The 23,633-nt window shown below is 51.1% G+C and overlaps 1 protein-coding gene and 1 long non-coding RNA gene across 10 annotated transcripts in view; one reads left to right on the top strand and one right to left on the bottom strand.

Moving 5' to 3' along the window:
- Positions 1-23,633, top strand: part of ZBTB7C (zinc finger and BTB domain containing 7C) — a 348,185-nt gene that overhangs the window by 47,640 nt on the left and 276,912 nt on the right. For 7 of the 9 annotated variants that reach the window (XM_023647771.2, XM_070275653.1, XM_070275652.1 and 4 more), the window contains one exon: positions 19,243-19,470. The exons of the other annotated variants lie outside the window; for them this stretch is intronic. Coding sequence is in view for 3 of the 7 variants with exons in the window: in XM_070275649.1 (XP_070131750.1) it covers positions 19,464-19,470 (7 nt within the window). In the remaining 4 variants the exon portion in view is untranslated. The remainder of the gene's footprint in view (positions 1-19,242; positions 19,471-23,633) is intronic. 9 annotated transcript variants of the gene reach the window in all.
- On the bottom strand, positions 11,821-13,844 carry LOC138925410 (uncharacterized). The gene is made up of 2 exons (XR_011441525.1): positions 13,760-13,844; positions 11,821-12,324 (listed from the first exon to the last, which is right to left on the bottom strand). It is a non-coding gene; the product is annotated as an uncharacterized lncRNA (long non-coding RNA).

Below are 23,633 nucleotides of genomic sequence, written 5' to 3'. Positions count from 1 at the left end.
AAACCTTTAATTTTAACTCCCTGTGATACCTAAATGATATGTTATATGTTAGAACATGGTTATATATTGTAAGATTGTAATGTTATATATTGTAATAAGGTCTCCTGTCATTTCTTTTGAAAATCTTGTTTCGATCGTCTTCATAGTTGCCTTTTTCTAAACCTGCTCTGAAAGCTTTCCTTCATCCTGGGGTGAAAATGACAAATCAGAGGAGAAAGTTTGGTTTCTCACAGGGGAGGGAAAGGCATGAAGTTCTGTTGGAGGAACGTCAGGTACCAGCTCTGGGTAGCTGAGCCTGTGTGTTTGTGGGTGTGATGGTCATCAGCTCTCTGTCTGCTGGCCCCGGGCAGGGTTGTCCTTCTTGTGGGATGAAGCCACAACATGAGACAAATTCTGGCCAGTAGGTTGGAAGTGGCATGCTGGGCTTCACTTCCAGGTTGGAGCATTTCATTACCAGTGCGAGGCCCTCCAGAGCTGGCAGGATAGTTGGCAGCATATGGGATGGTGGCTAGTGCCACAGCCTGAAACCCTGAGTGACTGCAGCAAGCACAGTCCGCAGTGGTTTTTGTTACTGCAGCACACTAGCCTATCCTGACTGGTGGAGAAATGGGTCCTATGCCGAGAAGGGTTGTGCTGCGTAACAAAAATGTAAACTATATGCCATTTGCTTAGGGCAAATACGAGAATGAGAAGGTTGGAGAACCATTGCACATGTACTGTGAACATGAAATACGTTTTTGTTGTCGTTGGCCCCTGAGATTTTGGAGTTGTGTGTTGCCACCAGCCTTCCTGCCTGATATGGGGAAAAGGGGAGGCCCTATCAGGGGCAACATTTGCATACCAGTAAGACCTTCCTGGAGCCCCCAAAAGCTCCTCATCTTGGCAGTCACCTTCCATGCCACTAGGAAAGCCAGTCCTGTGTCCCGCCCTCCCCAGGGCCCCCAGTGAGGATTCCTTGCACCCTGTGACCCAGAGAACGAGCAGGCTTGTTTTCTCCTTGGAACTCTTCTTTGTCTCTGTTTCATTGTCACCTTTTCTGTGTGTCAGCGTCAGGGCTCTTGAGAGGCAGAGGTGAGAAAGTGTGAGCTCTGTGTCCCATTTCCCAGCTGTGTTTCTCTAGAATTAACAAGAAGGTGAAGTTTGTCTTTGTGATCCTCTTCCAGCCCCCACCCAGCCTGTACCCCCCATTGCTCTGGCCCCTTCTCTACCTGTTCTGCAGGTGGCTGTTTGCTTCCCATAAGAATATATACGTCCTCTCACCGCTCTGGGACAGATCTTCCAGTGTGTTTCAAGGTGACAATCTCGTGATGTGGTAGATTAATCTCTGCATATGTTAATCACCAGTGCAGGCTGCCTAGGGAGCTGTTCATTCCTCAAATGGTAATTGAGGCTCCCCTGTGCCCAGCTCTGAGCACCGTACTAGTTGGGGGACTCATGACTAAGGTCTGTCCCTGCCCCTAGACCCAGTTCAGTGGGGGAGGAACAGGACCGAGTGAGTAGAGTGTTGAGAAGTGTGGTGTAGGGTGATGTGTGTTGGGAACTGTGGGTGGGATCCAGGCTGTGAGTGCTGTGGGGGCCAAGTGGGTGGAGAGGGTGCTCTGTGGTCTGGAATGGTCAGGGAATGCCAAGTCACTGCTCTGGGGTCTCAGTTCTTCCATCTGTCAGATAAGGAGGGTGGGCTCATGGGTTGCTTTGCAGATTGCCTGTTAATAAGAATTACCAGGGAGACTAGGTCAACAACAGAACTCCCAGGCCCCTCCTGGGGATTCCAGTTGTGTGAGTCTGGAGTGGGACTGGGAACCTGGCTCTTTACGTCTTGCCTGGCCTCCCCTCCCACCCTAGTTTTGCCCCAGGAGATGGGATGTTGGGAATTTACCCTGGGCGGGCTGTGAAAGGTGTGGGGGATACAGAGGCAGACTTCGAGATGCCCAGCTCTGTGTTGGAAGAGCACTCGCCACAGCTGGGGCAAGTTGGGAGACCAGGACGTGTGAAAGTCTCATTGGTTGCTGAAGAATTTGCCCTCCCGGTTAGCAGGACCAGGGCAAGGTCTGTTGAGCAGGAGTGCCCTTCGGAGGAGAGCTGGAGGCAGCCTGGCTGCTCGGAGCTGTCTGTGTTCAGTCTTGACACGATAATGCTTCAGGCTGCTGGGAAGGCTTTGGAGCGAGTTCATTGTGTGATTTTAGAACAAACATGGGAGCTGGGACCCCATGAGAGACCAATGAAATGGGCAGCCTGGATTGGACCAGCTCCTTTCCAAGTTGGGAAACTCTGCTAACCAATTCAGCAAACCTAGCAGGGTGCTCTGAGGATCCTGTACCTCGGTGCTTCTCAAACTGCCTGTGCATCTGAATTGCCTGGTGTGCTTGCTCACACGGGTGCTGGGCCCCACCTCCAAGTGTCTGATTCAAGAAGTGGTGGTGGAGAGGTTGGGGCAGAGGATTTGCATTTCTAGCATGTGTCCAGATGCTGTGCTTCTGCTGGTCCCGGAACCACAATTTGAAAGCCAATGCCAAGTTCTTAGCCTTCTAGCCCAGGCGTGGGGGTGGTTCCTACAGACTCAGGACCCAGTCACTACCCCAAGGGTACTTCTATTCCAACTGGGGACCTTCTCACACCGGGCCAGATCAAGAGAATATGAGGTAGTGAGTGTCAGAGTTCTGAAGTGAGCCAAAGATGGTAAGCACCAAGGAAGCTGGGGAGAGGAGTATGCAGTGGTGGGGGGCAGCATCTTGAAGCAGAGAGGCCAAGGGTGGGCAGACCTGGATTACTGTGCCATGCACTGCACACATGTGACCTAGGATGGCAGTGGCGCCCCCTGGAGTTGTGCGGTGCAGTGAATCCAGTGAATGAGAGGGCCTGCCAGGCTGGGCCAGTGTGTAGGGGCACAGATTGGGAAGCCCAGTGTAGGCCTGGGGCACAGTGCAGAAGCCAGTGGTGGAGTGGAATTCCTACTAGGGGCAGGAAGTAGAGAAGGCTTTATAGGATCCGGCCCAGGGCAGGCCTCAAATGCTCCGGTGAGGAGTTCAGACTTTCTTCCACAGTGAACTGGGAACAAATCAACAGCAGTTTGGCTCCCCAAAGCAGACATCTGGAAATTGACTCTTTCAAATTTTGAAAAACAGACTTTCAGTAGTAGCTCATGGCTGGTCCGTGTGACATGATTTCAAGGCTGCATCTCAGAGATTTTGCTGTCGTTCCCACTCCCCCACCATCCTGTTTCTCCTCTACAGTCCTTGAAATTTCACTATTAGAGATTATATTCTTTCGTTAAAAATATTACCCTCTTCAAGAGGCTCATGTTATGAACCAGAAATGCCTAAGAAGGAAAGTAACTAACCTTAGCATGCTGTGCTAGGTCACCTTACAGGAGGTTTACGTGGCAGTCTTCTTCTCCAAGGACCGATGGGCAAGGGACAGAGGACAGGTAAACTTTGATGAACCTTGAGGCAGATGAGGAAAGGCCAGGTGTGGCAGAGATGGAGAACCATGGTTTGCTGGTCAGAGAGGAAGCAGGAGGCAGGGTGGGTGTAGGGAAAGACCTCTGAGGCTGGCCAACAAGAATGTTCTCAGGTCATGTGAGGCCAGGGGGGCCTGGATGTTAATGGCATAGAAGGGCATCAGTGAGCTTGGCAAGCTCACAATAGCTCAGCCCACTTTCTTTGGTCCCCCGTCTGGTTTCCTTTCTGTGGAACATGGAGGGGAGGGTGTTGCTACATTTCAGACCCCACCCTGACACACCAGCCTTCTCCTCTCCTGCTTCACTGCCTAAAAGGGCTGGAGTTGGTGCTAGATTTGCAGTCAGGAAGCAGGAAATAGCTGTGTCTCTCAAGTCATGTTCCCAAGTCCATTAGATACATATGCTCCAAAAGCTGTGTGGGAGAAGAAACTCTATTCTAATTGTATTTGGGGTTGATGAGCGGACAAGGAGATCTCAGGTGAGAACTTTTGCCAAATGATTAATCACCTCCGTATTTCCCTGTTTCAAAATCTTGTTTTTCCATATCGAGTGGTCTGTAACTGAGAACGGTATATACAGCGCATGTAAAGCTCCAACAGGAAACTGTTATGAGCAAGGTCACTCATTGTGTTCATGTTGTGATTGGTTATGTCAACCTAAAATATCTGTTTGTTTAAATAGGCCTTGAAGAAAGATGGAGTTTTGCCCATGGGTGTGAGTTTCACAGGTGTATTCCCAGGCCATCCCACCCTCAGATGATGCTTTTATTGAATGAAGGTATCTGAGAAACTGGAGGTTGATTTCTGCTACCAGTTGAGTGTCTTTCCTGCCACATAATTCGTTGAAGGAAAGAAAATTTGGAAGGCCCAGGAGGTGGCTTGGAGTGGAGATAAAGCCTATTTTGGGGAAAAAAATATAAGAGGCCCATCACCATGCCTTTGTCTCCCTTTCTCCCACCCGTGCTGCGAGGGAACATGCAGGGATGGCTCTTTGGGCCCAACCCCTTCCAGGCTGTGTGACGGTTGTGGGCAGGTCATGCAACCATTCTGCTCTTCACCTATAGTGACGCTGACCTGACGTGATCATGAGGTGACTGAGGAAGCACGCACAGAGTGCCAGGAACCCGTCAGTGCCCTGTTGGCACAGGCCAGCTCCACCCAGCTCTCCATGCGTCAGTCACAAAGGACCACACCCTGTGAGAAAGGCCCTGACTGCATTTTCCTGGAAACACCTAGATTCGGGTCATTGAGTGGTTTTTCACATCAAAGATATGTGGAATTGGAGGGAACTAGGGGACAAGGACCCTCCCACGGCCCGACAGCAGGGTGGAGGCTGAGCCCAGCCTGCAGCCTGGATAAAGATGCTCTGCCCACCTACCTCCCACCCCAACACTGCTGGTTACAAAGAGCCTGGGGAAGCTCATTCCTCAATCAACAAATCAGGGGAAAGTGACAGGGTTGAAGAAGGAGGGGGGTTTCTGTGCAGCTAGAGGCTGTGGTTTTAGGCAGTGCTGGGCGCATCTTGGTGTGGTAAACAGAACACTCCATTTGGAGTTGGAAGACCTGCCCGGCTGTCAGCTCAGCCCCTTCCTATCTTTCTGCTTGCAGGCTTGAGCTGTCGCATCTGTTTTCACATCTGTCGATTGGGTATGACTGTCCTTGCCTCACTCCCAGGGTTGCCTGGAGGATTGGGAATTCTGGATAGGAAGCTCTGTGCAGATTATGAGACACTAGGCAAAAACAAAGGACTATTCGTATAACAGTCTCTGTTTCAATATTGCTTTGAGGCTTTCAGGGAACTTCCTCATCTTTTCTCTTAATGTACAGCAGCTGGGTGAGGCAGGCAGGGCTGACGATACTACTCTCATATACACATGTCTAAGGCTGACCACGACCCTGAGAGCTGGGGGTGACATAAGCCTGGGCCCCAGTCGTCCCGACACAGTGATCACAGCTTTCCAGCTCACCGCCAACCTTGACATCACCTTGCTCACCTGCTTGCACATCACTTCTGTCCTTAACTTTAGTCACTTCTGCTCTTCTCTAAGTTTCAGCTCTTACCATGATGCCCTCTGAGGTGTATTTTCATCTCCTGGTGTCTGGTTCCCCCATACTGCCCATGGGCTACTGCAGTGCCTGCCCCCCACCCCCCAACAGCATCCCAGGCCCTAGGTCTAAACTTCCCCCTTCTGTGCCCCACCCTTCGCTGGCTGAAGAGCTAAAGAGGACCACTGGGTGACAGGATGACTCATTTTCGGGATGGGGACTTCTGGGAGGCAAGTGGGCTTCCACTAAAAAGAGCAGCTCAAACAGTGGGCTTTTGGTGCCAGGGTAGCATTTTAGGACAAGAAGCCCTCTTGGAACCCTGTGGATGCCCCAGGGCTTAACACAGTTGTTGGTGCCCAGTAGGGCTGCTCACATTTGCATATGTTGGTGAGTGACACCGTTAGGGCAGGTAGCTATTCTGATTGCTTCGGGGGCTCAGTTTCATCAAGCATTTCTTGAGCACTTTGTGGACATCCAGCTCTATGCTGGGCACTGCCTTCAGAGGGCTCACAGTTCAGTGGGTCCCAAGTCAGGTGCACACACAAGGTTACATTTCAGGGTCAAAGGTGCTGTAGGAACATGCTCTAGAGGTGCCTACTGTCTCCTGAGCTTCTGGTTTCCTGGAAGAGGGGACCCTTGATCTAACCTCGAAGGCCAAGTAGAGATCAGAGTTAGGAAGGAGGCTTGGCAGGGGGCTTGGCACCTCCAGTCCCTACCCTTCTTGCCTGCCAGGGCCCCCCAGCCTCCCCTGCTACGACGTAGCACTCTGCTCTCTCCCTTCCAGCCCCCTCCATGCTCTGCCAGAGAGAAACCTCCTAGTGGGTAGGATTCTGGGTCCTGTGCCCTAGTCTGCATTTGCTGGGCTGGTGGGGGTAATGGGCACTTTTTGGGCTCCCCAGGCCCAGCAACTGCTGCTGTGAAATCTTAATCGATCACTCCAATCAAAGGTTTCATGTCTTCAAGAATAAGTGATTTAACTTATCTTTTAGATCGCGGTTGACTTTGGCACATAAAAGGCTCATTCAGTTTGAAGCAACATCTCCACCAGGAATGGGTTAAGAGCAAGAAAATGATTCTTTCTTAACACGGATGCAGCTGGGACTGTGGAAACCCAAATACACTTGTAGTCTCAATGCTGAGAGCCCTTCTGTTAGGCAGTGGTAATATGCTCTCCCCACTGGGGAAACCTGTTGGCTCACAAGCCGAAGGGATGTTCGTGCGGGATGAGCTATTTGATCGGTCCGGATGCACAAAGCCACTGCTCTTTTAAATCCTTTGAACTGGCTTCATCCTCCTCTCTAGTCCCTGCCCCCATCACCAACAAGAGGGATGTGAGCACCAGTGATCCCCATGGGCTTCCTGAGTCCATTCCTGGAATAAGCGCCATGGGTGACACAGAGGAAACGCGAGCCACGGCTTCCCTGCCAATATGAGCTTACATCTCTCTGCCGTGTGTGGCTGGAAGTGGGAGTGTGTGTATAAATGGGCTCAACTCTGTGGAGGGCAATTCGACAGTAGCTGTGAAATCTTAGTGCACATATCCTTTGACCCAGGAATTCTACTTCTATCAATTTATCCTCCAGATCCAGGCACATAAAGGAAAGGGCACATGTACAGGTTGTTCATTGCGGTGCTGTTTGTAAGTGCAAAAGATTTAGAAACAATGTAAATGACCATCAGCAGGAGACTGGATTAATCAATTATAGTGCAGCCATACAGTGGAATAGTATGCAGCCATAAACAAGAACAGGATGCTTTTATATAGTGATCCAGGATGATCTCAAAGGTGTTGGGATAAAAGCAAGATGCAGAACAGTGTTATGGTATGGTACTGCTTGTAAAAAACGGTAAAAATAATACATATTGTTGTTTCTTTATATAGGCATAAAGTCTCTTGGGATAGAAACACAAGGAAATATTAACAGAGAGGGGAAATGGGTGGTGGGTAATAGGTACCCTATTATTATGACAGGGACAGGTAATAGGGTTAAGAGGGAAGCTTTTCATTCTATAGCCTTTTGTGCCATTTGAATTTTGAACAGTGTGACTGTGTTTCCTATTGGTGGTAGGCAGAATAATGCCCCGCCCCCAAAGATGTCCACACGAATCCCTGGACCCTTTAAATATGTTGCTTTACATGGCACAGGGGCTTTGCAGATGTGATTAAGGTCATGCATCTTGAGGTGGAGAGAGGATCCTGGATTATCTCAGTGGGACCAATCAAATCACACTGAGTCCTCAAAAGCTGAGAACCTTTCCTAGCTGTGGTCAGAGAGGGAGATGAGAGCACAGAAGAATGCTCAGAGATGCTATGTTGCTGGCTTCAAAGATGGAGGAAGTGGCCTACGAACCAAGGAATGCAGGCAGCCTCTCAAAGCTTGAAAAGGCAAGGTGAACAGATTCTCCCTTACAGCCTCCAGGCAGGCACACAGCCCAGCTGGCATCTTGATTTTAGTCCAGTGAGACCTGGTTGGACTTCTGACCTACAGAACTGTAAGGAAATGCAGTCATGGGTTGCTTAATGTCGGGAACACATGCTGAGAAATGTATGGTTTGGGGATTTTGTTGTTGTGTGACCATCATAGACTATATTTACACAAACCTAGATGGTATAGCCCACTACACACCCAGGCTCTATGGTACTGACCTATGGGACCACCGTTGTATATGCGGTCCCTTGTTGACTGAATCACCGTTTTGCAGTGTGTGACTGTAGGTTTGTATTGCTTAAGCCACTGAGTTTGTGGTGATTTTTCACTGTGGCCATAGAAAACTAATAGACTACTGAGAACAATAAATGAAGAAAACCGTTTGTGAAAGGAGTGCACCATCCAGTTAGAGTGGGACTCGCGGTGTGTGCACAGAGGAAACAGGCGCTAACTTCAGTGCAGAGCTGTGCAGTGTGGACTAAGTGCTCTGGAGCCCAGCTCACTTCCTGAAGGACTGCTGGGGTGCCCAGTGGGGCCAGGCACTGTGCTGCATACAGGGGCCTCAAAGTGAAAAAGACATGGTCCCTGCCCTGGAGGGGCTTCGAGTGAGGCTAGTTTTGCAGCCTCTCTCCTCTGCCCTTTGAAACTGGTCCCCAGGATGTGTGCACTGTGTTGTCCCCACCACCATGGCATGTTAAACATGGCAGTTCTAGGTCCTTTGCCATCTTGGGTCCCGAAGGACTAGACTTTCCCTCATTCCCCTGTTTGTAGCCAGTCAGCCTGCCTTGAATACCTCCAGGGCTGGAGAACTCACCACCTCTTGAGAAGCTTGGTTCTGCTCTAAACTTTCCTCGTAAGCACTTCATGTGGGCGCTGTCCATTCCAGCATCACACAAGGACTGGGGGACTCTGGGCTTCTGCTTTGGGAGGTGTGTGTCTCACCTTCGCTCATGAGACCACACACTCTCTCACGTAGGCGTCTGTACTATCAATTTCTTGTCCACCCATCATCTCGACAGGACCAAACATACAATAGGGACTCACTGAAAACCTGTTGAATGGAAGCACATAGGCAGCTCCTATAGTTTGCACTGCGCAGTGCCAGATAGGCATTAAGAAGAATTCCAGAAACAAAAAAAGATGGAGACTTGGTCTTTGAGCCTAGTTATAAAGAGAAAATTTATCGTTGTGCTCCTCTGCCACTTCCTTTGTCCATGCCCATTTTGTACAAGAAATGAAGAGAAACAATGATTTCCTCCTTTAGTCCCCCCTCCCCTCTGAGGCATTTCCAGGATGCTGTGACTCTTTGATTTGAAGGAGACAACTAGCTGCTCACAGGTGCTTCTCAAGTCCTGCCAGCCACCAGGCAGCCAGTACCACACCCAGGGCTGCCTTGACAGCCCCCCAGACCCAGCTACCCTCTTCCTGCTTCCTTCTGTCTCCCCTCCCCTCCCTACCCCTAGCTTCCAGTGTCCTCTGACCCATCTCTCACGGCTTCCTCTCCCAGCCAAAAGTATAGGGAGTGTTTGAGCAGAGGTGGCCGCATGCATAGCCAGGTGGTGTGTGTCCACACTGTAATTCTTGGACACCAGCCCTAGCTGAGGGAGTCATCCTGCCAGCACCACCTCAGCCTCTGCAGGAGACTTGGGGCAGTGTTTTCATGTGGGGAGATGGCAGGGTCCCCAGAACGAAGCAGCCGGGAGCCACTGTCCTTGTCCCAGTGAGGAACCCTGGGTCTGCAGGGAAGTGTGGTGGCCAAGGGGGCCTGGTTCGGAATCAGGTAGCTGAGGATTCGAATCCAGGCTTCTCAGTGACGAGCTGCGTGACCTTGGTTGCTTACCGTTTCTAAGCCTCAGTTTACTCATCCGTAAAAGTGGGAGCTGGACTCGGACCTGAGGTGACACCAGGCATGTACAGAGTCTGAGTTGAATTCTAACCTTGAGCTTGCCTTCTGGTCTGGCCCCTGTGGTCAGGTCAGCAACGAAAGTGTATAAGCCCCTTCTGGGAAGATCAGATGCAAAGCAGAAATAGGTGCCAGGTTAGGGGTGGGGTCCCCGTGATGACTGACTCGACTTCTCCATGGGAAATGCCTGGCTCTTGGCGGTTGGTATGATTTTGTAAGGTTTGTGCCGTTTGACCATCTTGGCTCATTTCTTTGCTGCCATGCTGCTCCCTGGGCCAGACCCAGGGGCGATGCACGTTTGCAGAGGCCCCTCCCCGGCAGCCACCTGGGTGAAATCTTGGGGTCTGGTTCGTTTGTCAGGCAGGGCTAGTAAATGCGCCATCACACTAACATGCCCCCCCCCGGCTCCTCAACTGCTTTCTCGGTCCGGGGTATCCATCACCTCACCCTCTTTCCCCACTGGCCTCCCACACCTACCTCCCAGGCCTCCTCTGCCCCAGTTCCCTGCCCTTTTTCTGGCTGACCTCAGCATTTTGCAGACCATTTCCCACCTTGGTCTCAAAGTGGCTTTTCTGTTTCCTTCCCAGAAGCTTCCCCCTCCTGCAGTTGGCAGCCTGGCCTTTCCATAAAGGCCACCTTTCAGAACTGCCCACCTCCGAGCTTGAAAACTCTGCAATGCTCTTTTCCGACCACAACCTCCAGGCCCTCTGCTGGCGTCCTCCGGAGAATTAGTGATGTGGTGGGCTCTCACGCATGGAATGGGAAGGTCACGTGTTCCAGGGGGACGTGGTAGGGTTGGTGATAAATGCAGAGTTGACGGGGTCAGGTAGGAGAAGAGGCCGTGGGAAGCTCGGTGTGCAGGGGAGACAGTAAGAGCTTGTTGGTGGAGCTGGCTCCAACCAGGGGTGCAGGGGAAAGGCAGAGTGATGAGGTTTCATGCTGGGGAGAGGAGGGGTGGGGGACACGGATTGCTTTGCCAGGTGTTTCTGGTCTAAGGATGAGCCTGCATCCAGCCTAGTACCTCTGGGTGGCCTCCTGGGGGAAGCAGGGAAAAGCAAGCCTCATTGGGGGACTTGTAGCATCTCTTAGGGGAAGGAGCAAGGCAAGAGCATTACTGAGCCTTAGGGATGGGTTTGGAGAAAGGAGTGACGCCAGAGATGTATAGAGTTGGGGTTAAATTCTAAATCTGAGTTTGCCTTCTAGTCTGGCCCTTGTGGTCTTGTCACCCACTCTGACAGGTCTCTAACCCCGCCTCTGGGAAAACCAGCCAGTGAAGCAGGAATAAGTGCCAGTTCAGGTGAGGGGTCAGAAACAGACACTTCGCTTATCCAGAGATCAGCCTGCCGTCACCTCTCCATCCAGAACATAGACGTCAAAGCAAGGGAAGAGTTCTCGCCATCATTGAGAATGACTGAAGCCATGCCTCCTTATTCCTAAGAATACGTCTCCAGCCGACCCTTGCTCTGAGCCCCAGCGTTGCCCAGCCTGGGGAGATTCCAAGTTGTACCTCAGAACTAGGCAAGCTTCTTTAGGCAGGCATACCAGTCGGGGAGTATGACATCTGGACGCCGTCCTGTGGGAAGGGCTCCCAACAGAGGAGAGAAGACCCAGCGGCAGGGACACGTCACCTAAGACAGCAGAGAGCCTCACACAGACGCCGGAGGGCCCTCCGGACGGGGTGACATTCTGTTTAGCACCTCAGCACTGCAAGTGTGTTATGGAACAAAGCTGGGGAGAGATGTACCCAAACAAATGTTAGATTTTATATCCTTTGCCAAAAAGGAAGAGAAGCATGTAAACATTTAAAAAAAAATACTTCATGCAGCAGGGTAAAAATGAAACACACTTTGTTGCTTGGAGGGGCATGTTTAATTGTCTGGTATGTGGAATATCTCGTCTGTATTGTTAGATAAATCTTTAACTGTGTTGGCATCATGGAGTGTTAAGACAAAAGAGAACACGAGATCCCATAAACTCATTTAAGAATTTTTATAGATGATATAATTGAGGTTCAGAGATGTGAAGTGATTTTCCCAAGGTGCACAGCCAGATGGTGCCAGAAGTGGGCCTTGAACTTGGTTCACTAAAGTGCAAAATCATTCAGGGGCTGGAGAACAGGCCTGGGTTCAGCACTGTACCTCAGGCAGGAGCTGCCAGACAGGGGCCAGGACCCACTGCAGCCTCCCAGCGGTCAGAGCCAAGGCCTCGAGAGGAGATTGGGGGGCCAGCAACATCTACCCAAGGACAGGTTGAAGAGATCCTGCACAGAATGGGATGGGGGTCCAGCCGAATGGGTGGGGCTGCTGGTAAGCTGGGAGAACTGACCAGAAGTGCACAGGGCAGTCAGGGGCAGGGCATCAGGAGTGGTATGAACATAACCAATACATGAGTGAGTGGCAGGCGTCCCCTGACTGGAACATTTTGACTCCGATTCTAGAGCAGCCCACCTCCAGGCATGTCAGGAACTGGTTTGAGAAGCAGCTTACAGCCCTGAAACGGGAAACAAAGAAGAAAATGCCAGCCACTCCTTGTAATCTGGTGGGAACCAGCTGCTAGCCTCGGATTTTTGCTTTCTATTTCCTGCAAGAGGGGCCGAGAGGGCTCCAAACCGAGCCTGTCCATTGCAAACCTGCGGCAGCTTCTTGCTGAACATCTATCCACAGACTTCCTATTTTTACTCTTAATAACCATAAGCTCGGGGTTACCAGGGTCTCCTTGTTGCTATAGTGAGAGGTGATAGCGCCAGCCTTCCAAAGCGCTGGACCCTTGGCTTAGAGGAAAAACAGAATCTGGGTTGCTTTATTTTTGGGTTTGACTGAGAAGATTTAATGTACCATTTTCCAGCCATTGCAGCAACGGCAGTTTGTGCTCAAAATCCATCAAACCTCAATAGCACAAAGTAACTGACAATTCTGGGAAGTGGGCATCTGAGAATTTATAGAAGATAAATTTTAAATTACAAAAATGCTAAAACTTCACTAAAAACATCTAGAAAATGACAAATAAATAAAAATACAAGTGGTTATATTACCGTAACACAGCCTTCGTGGTCCTGAGCTGTAGCCTTACTATCAGTTTTCTTACGTGTGCTTTTGGGAGAGTTGAAGACCTAGTGTGCGTATCATTGGTAGTCTGCTTTTTCAGTTAATATGTCGTAAGCATCTTTCTGTGTTGCTGCATTATCTCAATAAACTTCCTTTTTATAGGTTGGGTAATCTCACATAATTTCACAAAACATTCTCCCGCTTTTCCTCATTAGTGTCTTCAGTCCACACTTGGTCTCCATCATGCCATCTCCATCGAAATCCTACTCCTTTTCTGATCTGGATAACTGGCCTGCCTTGTCCCTGTTCCCGTACCCCTACGTGCACACACACACACACACATGCCAAGATTTCCTCCACTCTACAGCCTTGCTAATCAAAGAGTGGTCCTGGACCAGAAGTGGCATGGGCATCCCCCAGGAGCTTGTTAGAAATGCAGAATCTTAGACCGCCCCTGGGACCTACTGAATCAGAATCTGTGTCTGTATTTTGACAAGACCCCAAGGTGATTCATAAGTACACGAAAGCTTAGGAAGCACTGATCTGAAACACACATTCCTCACGGCTCCAGGATGGAATCCACACTCCTGGCTATGTGTACAACTTGCTGAGTGGGAACCAAATGGAGAGGGGGCAGGGAGTGAATAGGGGAAAGGGCCAGGCCAGCAGGACAACCACCGGTGCTGGGCAGCTGTGGGCCAGACACCTTAGAGACGCTGGGGGACAGGGAGGCCTGTGAAGGAAGTTCTAAAAGCCAAATCCATGGAAGATGCAAGATTGAAAACTGAGGGCCCAGTTGACTAGAAGGGGCAGGAGTGTGGGCTGCCAATCACCATTCCATAGATGAAGAAGCTGAGGTGCAGAGAAATTAAGTGGCTTACCCAAGGTCGCAAGCTACTGCTAGTGGAGCTGGGCTGCAAACCTGACTGCAGAGTCCATACTCTTAGCCACCCTGCAATGCAGAGTAGGGTAAACAACAGGAGGAAGAGAAGAATAAAAAGATGTTAAGCTCCTACAATGAGCCGGGTACTTTTTCACTTAATTATACTTAATAGTCACAGCAGCCTTTGGATATTCTTACCCCATGCTACAGATGAGGAGGTCGATTTGCCCCAGTAATAAGCAATTACCCAAGTTCCCATAGTTACTAACAGCTGAAGTCAGGATTTGAACCCAGGACATTTTGGGTACCAAAGTGATGCTCTTTCCACCTTGCCTACTTCATCAGCAAGGTGTGGAGTTGGTCTCTGCTCTCAGAACAGCTTCTCTCCTTCCTACCTGCCTCTCCTCCTGATTGTATAATCCCACCTCTGCCTAAGGACACATTCCTTTTGCCTGTTCATGGTGAGGAGAATTACGGGGCAAGTCTTAGATGTTTTCCCTCAATCCTTAAAATTGCGAGATGCTAGGACTAGAAGGTACCTGGTTTAGCATTTAATCCAATTGCCTCATTTTATAGTTAAGGAAACTGAAGCCCAGAGAGCTCAAGTGACTTGGCTGAGGTCACACAGCCAGCTAGTGACAGATCTAAGACTCTGACTCTGGATTCAGTGCTCCTTTCATGACTCTGGGCTGTATTTGTACCTGGGGGCCTGGGTGGTGAGAGGTCAGTGTACTGCCAGGCTAGCCGGCACCGGGCTGTTGGGTTGCTAAGTCAGTACAAGTTCAGCCTTAAGCTTAGGCTGGAGGATGCAGTGGAGGAATCTCCATCTTAAAAAAACAAAACTAATAAAAATAGTACCTGCTTGTTGTTAAAAATCCAAAGAGTATAGAAGTGTGTCCAGAAACACTTGAAAGCAAACCACCCCCCCCGCCAGCCCACTCCCCAGGGTAACCACTTAGTGCTGTCTCCAGTGGCTCCTTCATCTTCCTGCCAGCCGTTGGGTTTAGTAGGATCCATGCCACAGCAAGGCTATTTTTAACAAGCATCCCAGGCTTCAGGGGGTTGAGGAGAGGGGAAGAAAAAATATTCCATTTGTATATTTTTAATCCGTGCACATTTGAGCAGGCAGTGGCTTTCCTGTCCTTGCTGCCAAGGGTTTCAGGCAATTGATCAGACTTTCTGGGTGCAGGGTAATCCTTTCTCCTCCCCTAACGAGGCTGGAAGGCCGGGGAGGGGTTCAGGCGATGTTTCTGGGGCTGAAGGCTGTCTCAGCTGGCTGCCTCCTGATCCTGCCTGCCCCCAGCCCTCTCCGTCCCGGCAGGCTTGAAAATCCTGGCTGGGTCTCCCAGGGCAGAGGAGGCCTGGGAACCTGACTCTTTGTGCCAGGCTCATATTTAGAAATGTCTCCAGCCAGAGGTTGGCGTCTGTCCCGCTCAGGCCCTGGGCAGGGGGTGCAGTCACATGTGCTGCTTTCGAGTGGGCCGATTCTGAGTGGGCGACAGCCCGCTTTGAATATAAACACACTCCTTTTATGCTGAGGAGCTGGCATCTGAGCCTGTGCTCCTGGGCACTGGGTGAGGGCAAGTGCTGGTAGCCGGATGGGCGACAAGGAGAGGAAGAAAGATGTCACAAGGCTTGAACTGGGCAAAATGTTAGTGGAGGAGAGGTCCCTGCCTCCTCCCCCACCCCCCAGCCCTGATCTGTCTTCTGCATTCCTCCGCTAGCTGTCTAGAGCACTGCTCCTGCCTGAGTTGGGGAGGCCTGCAGCCTCACAGAGGGCCGGACAGTGCTCCCCCATCTGGACTTTCCTTTCTGCCTTGTGAATTCCCCAGTCTGTTCAGGGGCGATCCTGGGAGGCAGTGTGGACAGGGACAAGAGCAAGGCCTAGGTGTGGGGCCACCTGCGTCGGGGTCTTGCTCCATCTCTCCATCTGTGAGCAGCCAGCCCCTCAAGCTTTCCAGATCGCACCTGCAAAACATAGCCGAAATGATGTCATTCCTGAAGGCTCCTGCAGCCCTAAGAGCGAACATGCTACAATTTCTCGCTCACCCTGCGTTCTTTTCCTTGACAGTGTGTGATGATGAGTGAATTAGACCAACTGACCCCAGCCTTAAATAGTAGCCTCCTGGGTAACAAACATTGTGTCTTAGCCCTGTAAAAACTCTCCTTTCTTTTAAAACAGTTCCTTTAAGGAGAGGCATTCTGGTTCATTCGCTCGTGCCTAAGCTACGTAAAGAGCACCTGTGAAGCGCAGGCCCTGTGCTGTCACCAGCCCCATGGCAGCTGGTGGGTGATGGGGTGGGGACTTGCCGCCCTCCTCACATCACCACCCCTCTGCAGGCCTGCCCTGGGGACCAAAGAGGCTTGCTTCTCAAATTCGGCTCTGTGGAGAGGAGGCTGCCTTCCCATAGGCAGATCTTCAGAGAGAATCCAAATGCAGCAACAGGACTTGCCTCCTTCAGCCCAATGCCAAGCCACTGCCAAATCCTCAAGCCCCTGGCAGCCCTCAGCTCTCCCTGCCGCATCCTTCCCTCCTCTCCCTACATCTGAGGAGAAGAAAGCTCCAAGCAGTGGTCCAAAAGGCTGAATAGAATTTGCTTTGTATCTCCTGGGAGCAACATGGTAAATACACAGTCACTGAATGAATGAATGAATGAATGAATGAATGAACAAACGGATGAATAAGCGAGTGGGCCAATGAATGAAGGACAGATGGAGTCTCATTCTCTGCTCCAAAGGAACATAAAGTTTGGAGGAAGAGAACCGGGCTTGTAGAATGGGAGCACTGTGGGACTGAAGGGCGCCTGAGGGATCGGACCCTCCCCGTCTTTTTATGGGAAAGGACACGCAGGCTCGGAGGCTGGCGGGGCCGCTGGTGAATGCCTGCGGCGGACCGCAGAGGTCAGAGGATGGCGAAATCGCCCAGGGTGAGTGAGATCCGGAACTGAATGCAAGGCTGCCCTACTTTCCCTGGGCCGCGGCCCTGAGTGTCCCTCGTCCTTGGGAAAAATTGCCTTTTCGTATGGTTGGGAGTGGATGGCGCAATTTTTCTTGGAGGGTTAATTGTTTTGCTGACAGCACAGATAATTAAAAATGAGCATCCTGGAGGGAGGGCGACGGCACCATCTGCTGTGAATATGTTTTGACCCCACCTTGCAGGAGGCTGGAAAGCCTATCCCCACTCTCCCCACCCCCAGCAAAAATTGATGTGCTTTAGCTGTTTGTTCCCGGAGCTACAGCCACCAGGTGACCGTGCAGCCAGCAGGATGGGCAGGGGACCAGCTTCTAAAGGATGCAGCTTCTTTCTCCCTCCCCCACGGCATGCAGTGCACGTAGTAGGGCTCACAGAGCTCCAAGGTAGAACGAGGACCCACTGGCCACCTGAGACACAGCACAAATGCCAAGGAGATGCCTTTCTGTTCTTCCTGTAGCCTGATGTTTTGAGGTCTGGTCTGCTGTTGACCAGAGGTGGGCGTGTGGGTCTGCACTGAGCTACATGGCTGCCACTGGTGTTTGGGTTGTTTTCCTGCCTAACTCCATGGATTTGCCATCTCTTCTGGGTTTCCTGGACTTTAGCCTGTGCTGCTTGTTCTGGAAGGAGCTTGGCCCCTGCCTTCTATTGCCAGGTAGGAATTTCCTAGGTTGTGATTCCTCCATGTCAATAGAAGCAGAGAAACCTTGGAATCAAGCAGAGAATCCCGTCGTCCAGGAGCTGCTGAGCTCTTTCTTCATATGGGTGGAACTTTGTGGGGTTTTTAAAAAGAATTTTACTTAGGGATATGTCACATATATAAGCATTGGAATGTTTATATGCATTTGGAAGGTAATAATAATAATCGCTTCGTTCTTTCAAAGGGGCTTCCAACCCCCAGTGCTGTCGCCCAGAAATGCCTTGGAGGCCAGAGCTGTAGAGAGCCAGGTCGCCCAGGAGGCTCAAGGTCGGCACCGCCCTCCTGAAGCTGTGGCTATTTATCACAGCCAATTTCCTCTTTGCCCAAGCTGGTCCTGTTAGCTGGGAGCCTCCACATTCCTGTCTTCTCTATTTATCACCCTGTTCTCTCTGTATTCTCTCCTCCTGGACCCTCCTATCAGGGAAGAAACCAAAGGCATGATTGTTCTCTTCTCCCCATCCCCCCATAGCAGGCTAAGCATGCCTCTGTTCCCCTCCCTCTTCCCACTCCTATTGACCTGCCACCCCCCTGAAGTGACATGAAGTTAACCTGGCATCAGGGAACTTTCTGGAAAGAATGATAATTGCGAGTCAGGAATTCCAGTCTGGACTCCTTCACTAACTGACTGTGTGACCTTTAGCAAGATTCTCAACCTTTCTGTGCTTCTGTTTGCTCATCTTTAAAATACCCCTTTACGTGGTGATTGTGCAAGCAAATGTGTCCAAAGGATGAAAAAGCATCTTGCAGGGTATAAATCATCATGTGTGTTGTAGGACATGGTCATCATCATACTTACAAAATCCATGGGGCCTCATGGTCCTGCCTTCCTTTGCCACCCTCACTCCTGTCCATGGTGCTTCCCCTTACCTGAGCGCTGGGTGCCCTGGCAGACATTCTCCACCTGCCACAGCCCCTTCTTAGCAGTGCATCCACAGAGGCTGGAGGAGGCTGAGGTTGGGGTGGAGCTCAGGGTCAGAGCCATCTGGGCAGTGGGAGCCCTCCCCCTCCGCCCCCAGGAGCTGGAGGTCCTGCTGAGTCAGAGGTGCAGGGCTGCGGCCAGTGTGGACCCCGTCTCCAGAGATGGGCAGATCTCCACGCTGGAGGAGGCTGCTTCTAGCTAGAGCCTCTTACCAGCCGCCCCCTGCCTCCCCAAAGTGTGAGGCGTGGTCTTGGCTGTGAAATGTGGTCGCTCAGTGGAGCCAGTGTCTGTGTCCCTCACCCAGCGAGCTTTGCATCTCCACTCTTGTCTCTCACTCTGACTGAAGGGCTTTGAAAGGTGGCTTATCATCAGCCACAGATGGGTGGCCTTCCTGGAGTCCCCAAACCACAGCACCCCAGAAGCCTTGTCCCAGGGGCCTGGGCTGCAAGAGTTGAGGAATGTCCCCAGTAGACACAGCCTTGTTCTTTGGTGGGTCTCATTGAGGGAGGGAGAATACCCAGCTCCTTCATCTTTCCTGGGGCAACGAGGTTCTGTTGGTGGGTATTAGCTAAACTCTGACTGGTGGGTAGGATGTATGACAGAAGGTGGCTCTTTCTGGCAGATGAAACGAAATATGTAGAGGTAAGAAGACAGGAGTGAAGGGGTGTGTGTGTGTGTGTGTGCATACACACTGAGGCCTGGGGTTAGAGTTGGTGGTCTGGACATTGGTAGTGAAGTGTCCAGCTCGGGTAGAGTCTGTATAGCCACCAGGAATTGTAAGACCTAATAATAAAGGGCAATAAGAGGATGGCTGGAAAGTTCTAGAACAGTTAAAACTTGGACATGCGTCTCTGGCCCTGGTAGTTGACAGGGCCTCTGTTCTTCCTGCAGGTCCCCTCTGAAGCAGCTGGGAACTCAGGAGGCCTTACCACCCCCGAGGAGTGGCCTAGCCAGGAGAGCAATAAGGGATGTCGTGGAGCCCACTCAAGGCCTGAGGAGTGAGCATAATCCACAGACCATTGGACCTGGAGCCTCCAAGTCAGGGGGCCTGTACCACCAGGAGACTCAAGAAGAATCGATGCCTCGGCCCCCGGCGACATGTACACGGTGTAATGACAGGTAATGAACCTGAGGCTCGTCTATCCTTTCTGAATGATATGGCCGGTAGGAGAATATATCAGCCAGCAGGAGACATAAAATGTCAAACCTTGGGAAGATAACTATGCAAACAACACACAGTAAGGCCTGATAAGATGATAGATGGATGCTTTATAGTTATTAGTTTCTGCCCCATGTGCTTGCTGGAGCCAGGCACCGGAAGATTTAGCATCAGGTGGGCTCACTTCTTCTGCCTTATGGGAAGGCCTGATGCTGTTCTGGATGCAACACACCTCTTGTTTGAACAACGTGGAGTAACAAACCAGGAAGTCATTATTCTCCACTAGTTCCCTTGGGAAGCAGGGAGCCGATGCTGGTGGGGAAACAGAGGCAGCAAGGGGTGCAGGAGCTCTGTGCTATATCAGTGGTACCTGAGTGATGGACCTGGAGCCCCCACTGGTTGGCAAGCCTTCCAGATTGGTTCTTATTTCTCAAATGACAGAGTGAGATGATGGATGGGTATTTCTTGTAAAAAAAGGAAAAGGGGACTTTGTGGCTTCCTCCTTCCCTCCAAGGATGCCAGGGCAAGCAGCAGATGATGAAAGGTGTCTGGGGGAGGTCATGAGTAAGGTCTGGAGAGCACAGGAGGGGGCTGGCAGACACCCTGGGTCTAGCAGTTGATCTGGGGAAGTCAGCCAAGGCTGGAAGCGTTGAGCAGATCCCCAGAGCCTGGAAGGCAGAGCCCTAAGGCTGAAAGGACAGGGGGCCAGTGGGACTGGAGACCCCAAAGATGAGCTCTGATCAATGGAGGGGCTGTTCTTAGTCATCTGGTCTTCACTGTGTGTGTCATGTAGGGTACCACTCTAGCAACTTCCACTGTAGGGAAAACGGCAGGCTGGGGCTGGAGCAAAAATAGCTTGGGGCCTTGGGAAACTGACCAGGGCAGGGGGAGAGGGCCAATGGCCTGGGGCAGGAGGCCCAAGGGGGTGTGGCAAATTCCATTCTGGTGCAGGCCAGTGTCAGGGTCCTCAGGGTCAAGCCAAGGGATGAGGAGGGGCAGAGTATTAGGACTTCTGGGTGGCCTTGTTCTAAATCGGGCAGAAAGAATGAGATGAAGGAGTCCAGAAAGCTGAGCCCGGCTCTAGGAAATGGAGCAGCCACAGGCACCAGGCAGGCCCAGGACTTGGCTTCTGTCTGTATGAGGAAATGGAAGGGGAATTGAGCTCTGGGGACCCTGGAAAGGATTGTCAGGGGACTGGCTGTGCCTGGAGGGGCCTATCTCGGGAGCTGACAGCTCTACAGGTGCCTGGGGCTAGCTGTTTCCCTGGGTACCCCCGACCCTACTATACTGGCCCTTGGCTACTCCCAGACCCCTAGCTCTCAGTAGGGCAGTTGGTCTGTGCATTTTAGACTTGACTGGGGACCTGAGAAGGGCTGACCCTGTGGGGCCTTGTGTTGGGAAGTGATGGGGGCAGGAGGAGGCAGAAAAGGTCCAGCCCTACAGGTGGTGGGTAAGGACTTTCATCATGTTTGTGGCCTCAGGAAGTTGAGGGGCAACCTACTTCCTGATCAAGGCAAGAAAGAGCTAAGGATCGAGTCTATCAGAAAGGCTCTCAACCTAGTTTACCAGTATTTACCGAGTACCCATGGTAAGCTGGGCACTGTGCTAGGTGCCAGAAATGCAAAGATGCGGGAGGCGAGTCTGCTCCCAGGGGAGGGAGTATGGGGCAAAGGAGAAACCATGGGAGTGGAGACAGATCCAGGACTCTGGGAGCCTCGGACTCCTCTCCTCAAAAAGGGGACAGTACTTTCTTACTCACAAGCCGGCTGGGAGCATTAAATAAGATAAAACATGCAGAAAACTTAGCATAGCATCTGGCACCGTAATAAGGGATCGATACATTTAGTTTACTTTCATTGCTTGGCTCTCAGAGGAGCCTGCAGTCTGGCAGGGGTGGGAGCAAAGAAGCCTGGGAGAAATGCATCGGCAGTCCCAGGGCTTCCGATTGCTAATAGAGTTTGAGGCCTGAGCTTTGAAAACCTGGTTATCAGAATTCCTCTGGCCATGGAAAATGTGGTCAAAGGTGGATCTGAACACTCAGGGATGGTGACTATATGCAAGTGCTTTGGCAGTTGTGGGGCCTGGGGGTTCTTCTCGGGTGCTGAGTAGGATGGAGGCGGGAGGGGTGGGTCCTGGAATTCACAGAAGTGTTGAGATGAGAGGACATTCTCAGAATGCTTGGAGAGTCTTGCCTCCTGGGCTTCCAGTGTTGTTCTTGGGAGCGTGGCTGGGTGAGGTGGGTACAGAAACCGTGGCAAGCCTTGGGACCTGAAGCGGGACTGCCCCAGAGAGGCGGAGCACGAGCCACCGATGCAAGCCACGCCTGCGATTTTCCATGTTCTAGTAGCCACATTTAAAAAGGCAAACATAAGCAAGTGAAATTAATTGTAATAATGTGTTGCATTATACTCAACACGTCCAAAGCATTATCATTACAACATGTAATTAATACGAAAATCATTATTAATGAAATAGCTTACATTCTTCTTTTCATACAACGTCTTTGAAGTCCAGAGTATTTTAGACACTTGGAGTACATCTCAGTTTGGACTAGCCACATTTCAAGTACTCAATCGCCACGTGGCTAGAGGCTGCTGTATTAGACTGCACAGGTCTAGAATCTAGAGTATTTTGCCGAGGGGTACCCAGAGGCCAGGGGTACCCTGAGTTAAACAACAGGATTTACTATTATGTCTTTTTCTTCTGACACATCTGTAATGAATCCCGGAGGAGGCTGGCTTGAGTAATCAGAGATGTCTTGACTTGCTTGTTCTAGATGGTGACGATGTTCTCTGGAATCAGCCCTGGCTGCGGGTCTCACCAGCTGGGCTCAGGCGCCACCACTTGCTGGTGCTGGGGCTGACCTCAGGCAGCTCTGAGCCTCAGAAGCTTCCTAACAGTGGAACTAATAATTTCTGTCTTGCTGGGTAACTATGAGGACTAAATAAAATAATGAACAATTGCTCTGTGACTTTCGATGTCAAGAAATAATCCTTTTTATCTTCCTGGATCAAATGAAAACCAGTTTGAGTTCCCCTGCTGGCTAAGTTTGGCTAAAGTCTCCTAGCAGGCGTTTCTGTCATTCTGTGTCTACCCTTCTGTTGTATGGGAACTGTGGGGCCTTGCAGGTCAGGACAAATAGGGAGGGGGTGAGGCCCGGACCTTGGCCCAGGGTGGCGGTGGCTGCCTGTGGCCCCTCCTTATCCAGACCTGTGTGGTCCTTTGGAGGAGGTAGGCCAGCAGGCAGCTCGTGCCCCTATGTCAGCTCTGCCATAGGGAATGCTGGGGCCCCAGGTCTTCATCTCCAGGGTGTGGACACCACCGAGGTGCTGTGTTCCAGTGGAGTGAGGGTTGCTGGCCACTCCAGGACCCATTACCTGAGCCATCCCAAGTGTCTTGGGACCCACCAGGGATCCTACTCCAAAAGCTGCATGTCCTCCAATCCCTCTCTCTCCTGTCTCCCAGTCTTGGCCTTTGAAACACAGGCCCATCCCTACCTCCCAGGCCCCCTTTCTTTCCTCAGCCGTAAAAGTACAGGTAACTTCCCCTTAGAGCCAGGGAACCCGTTGTCACAAAATATGGCTGCTCTTTGGGGGGTGGGGAAGTACATTTTTTAAATTATTCTTTGAATGACATCTGTTCCAGTCACTGGCCCCCAACAACAGCAGAAAATAGTAATTGCTATGTACATTTATTAACATAGCATCGTGACACGTGTAGCTGGCACAGGGTTGGCACTCCACAAAAGTAAGTTCTCTTGTGCCCAGCCCCATCTGAATAACAGGTTCAATAATTCCTGCCTTCTGGGGTTTTTCTGAGACTCAAATGAGATTGGGCATGCGAAAGTCCTTTTTCAAGTTGTACAATGTTATTGAAACTCTTAATTCCCTACTTGGGAGTATTTTCTGGTCTGGGAGCTGGGTTAATTCTAAAGGTGCCCTTCCACTCAGCAACATGTGGCAGATTGGGCCACCAAGTGCTGTCCTCTCACCAGCAGGCTCAGCTGTGTGCTCCCACAAGGTGCTCCTTCCCACAGAGCAAGCCCCTCTGAATTAACCCCTTGTCTCCCGTTCTCCTCTGGGAGATGGGAAGGACCTGTGTGTCAGTGGCAGCAGTGGATTTC

Source organism: Equus caballus, chromosome 8 (genome assembly GCF_041296265.1).
Source record: "Equus caballus isolate H_3958 breed thoroughbred chromosome 8, TB-T2T, whole genome shotgun sequence".
NCBI lineage: Eukaryota > Metazoa > Chordata > Mammalia > Perissodactyla > Equidae > Equus > Equus caballus.
This window is presented reverse-complemented; position numbering and strand designations above follow the sequence as displayed.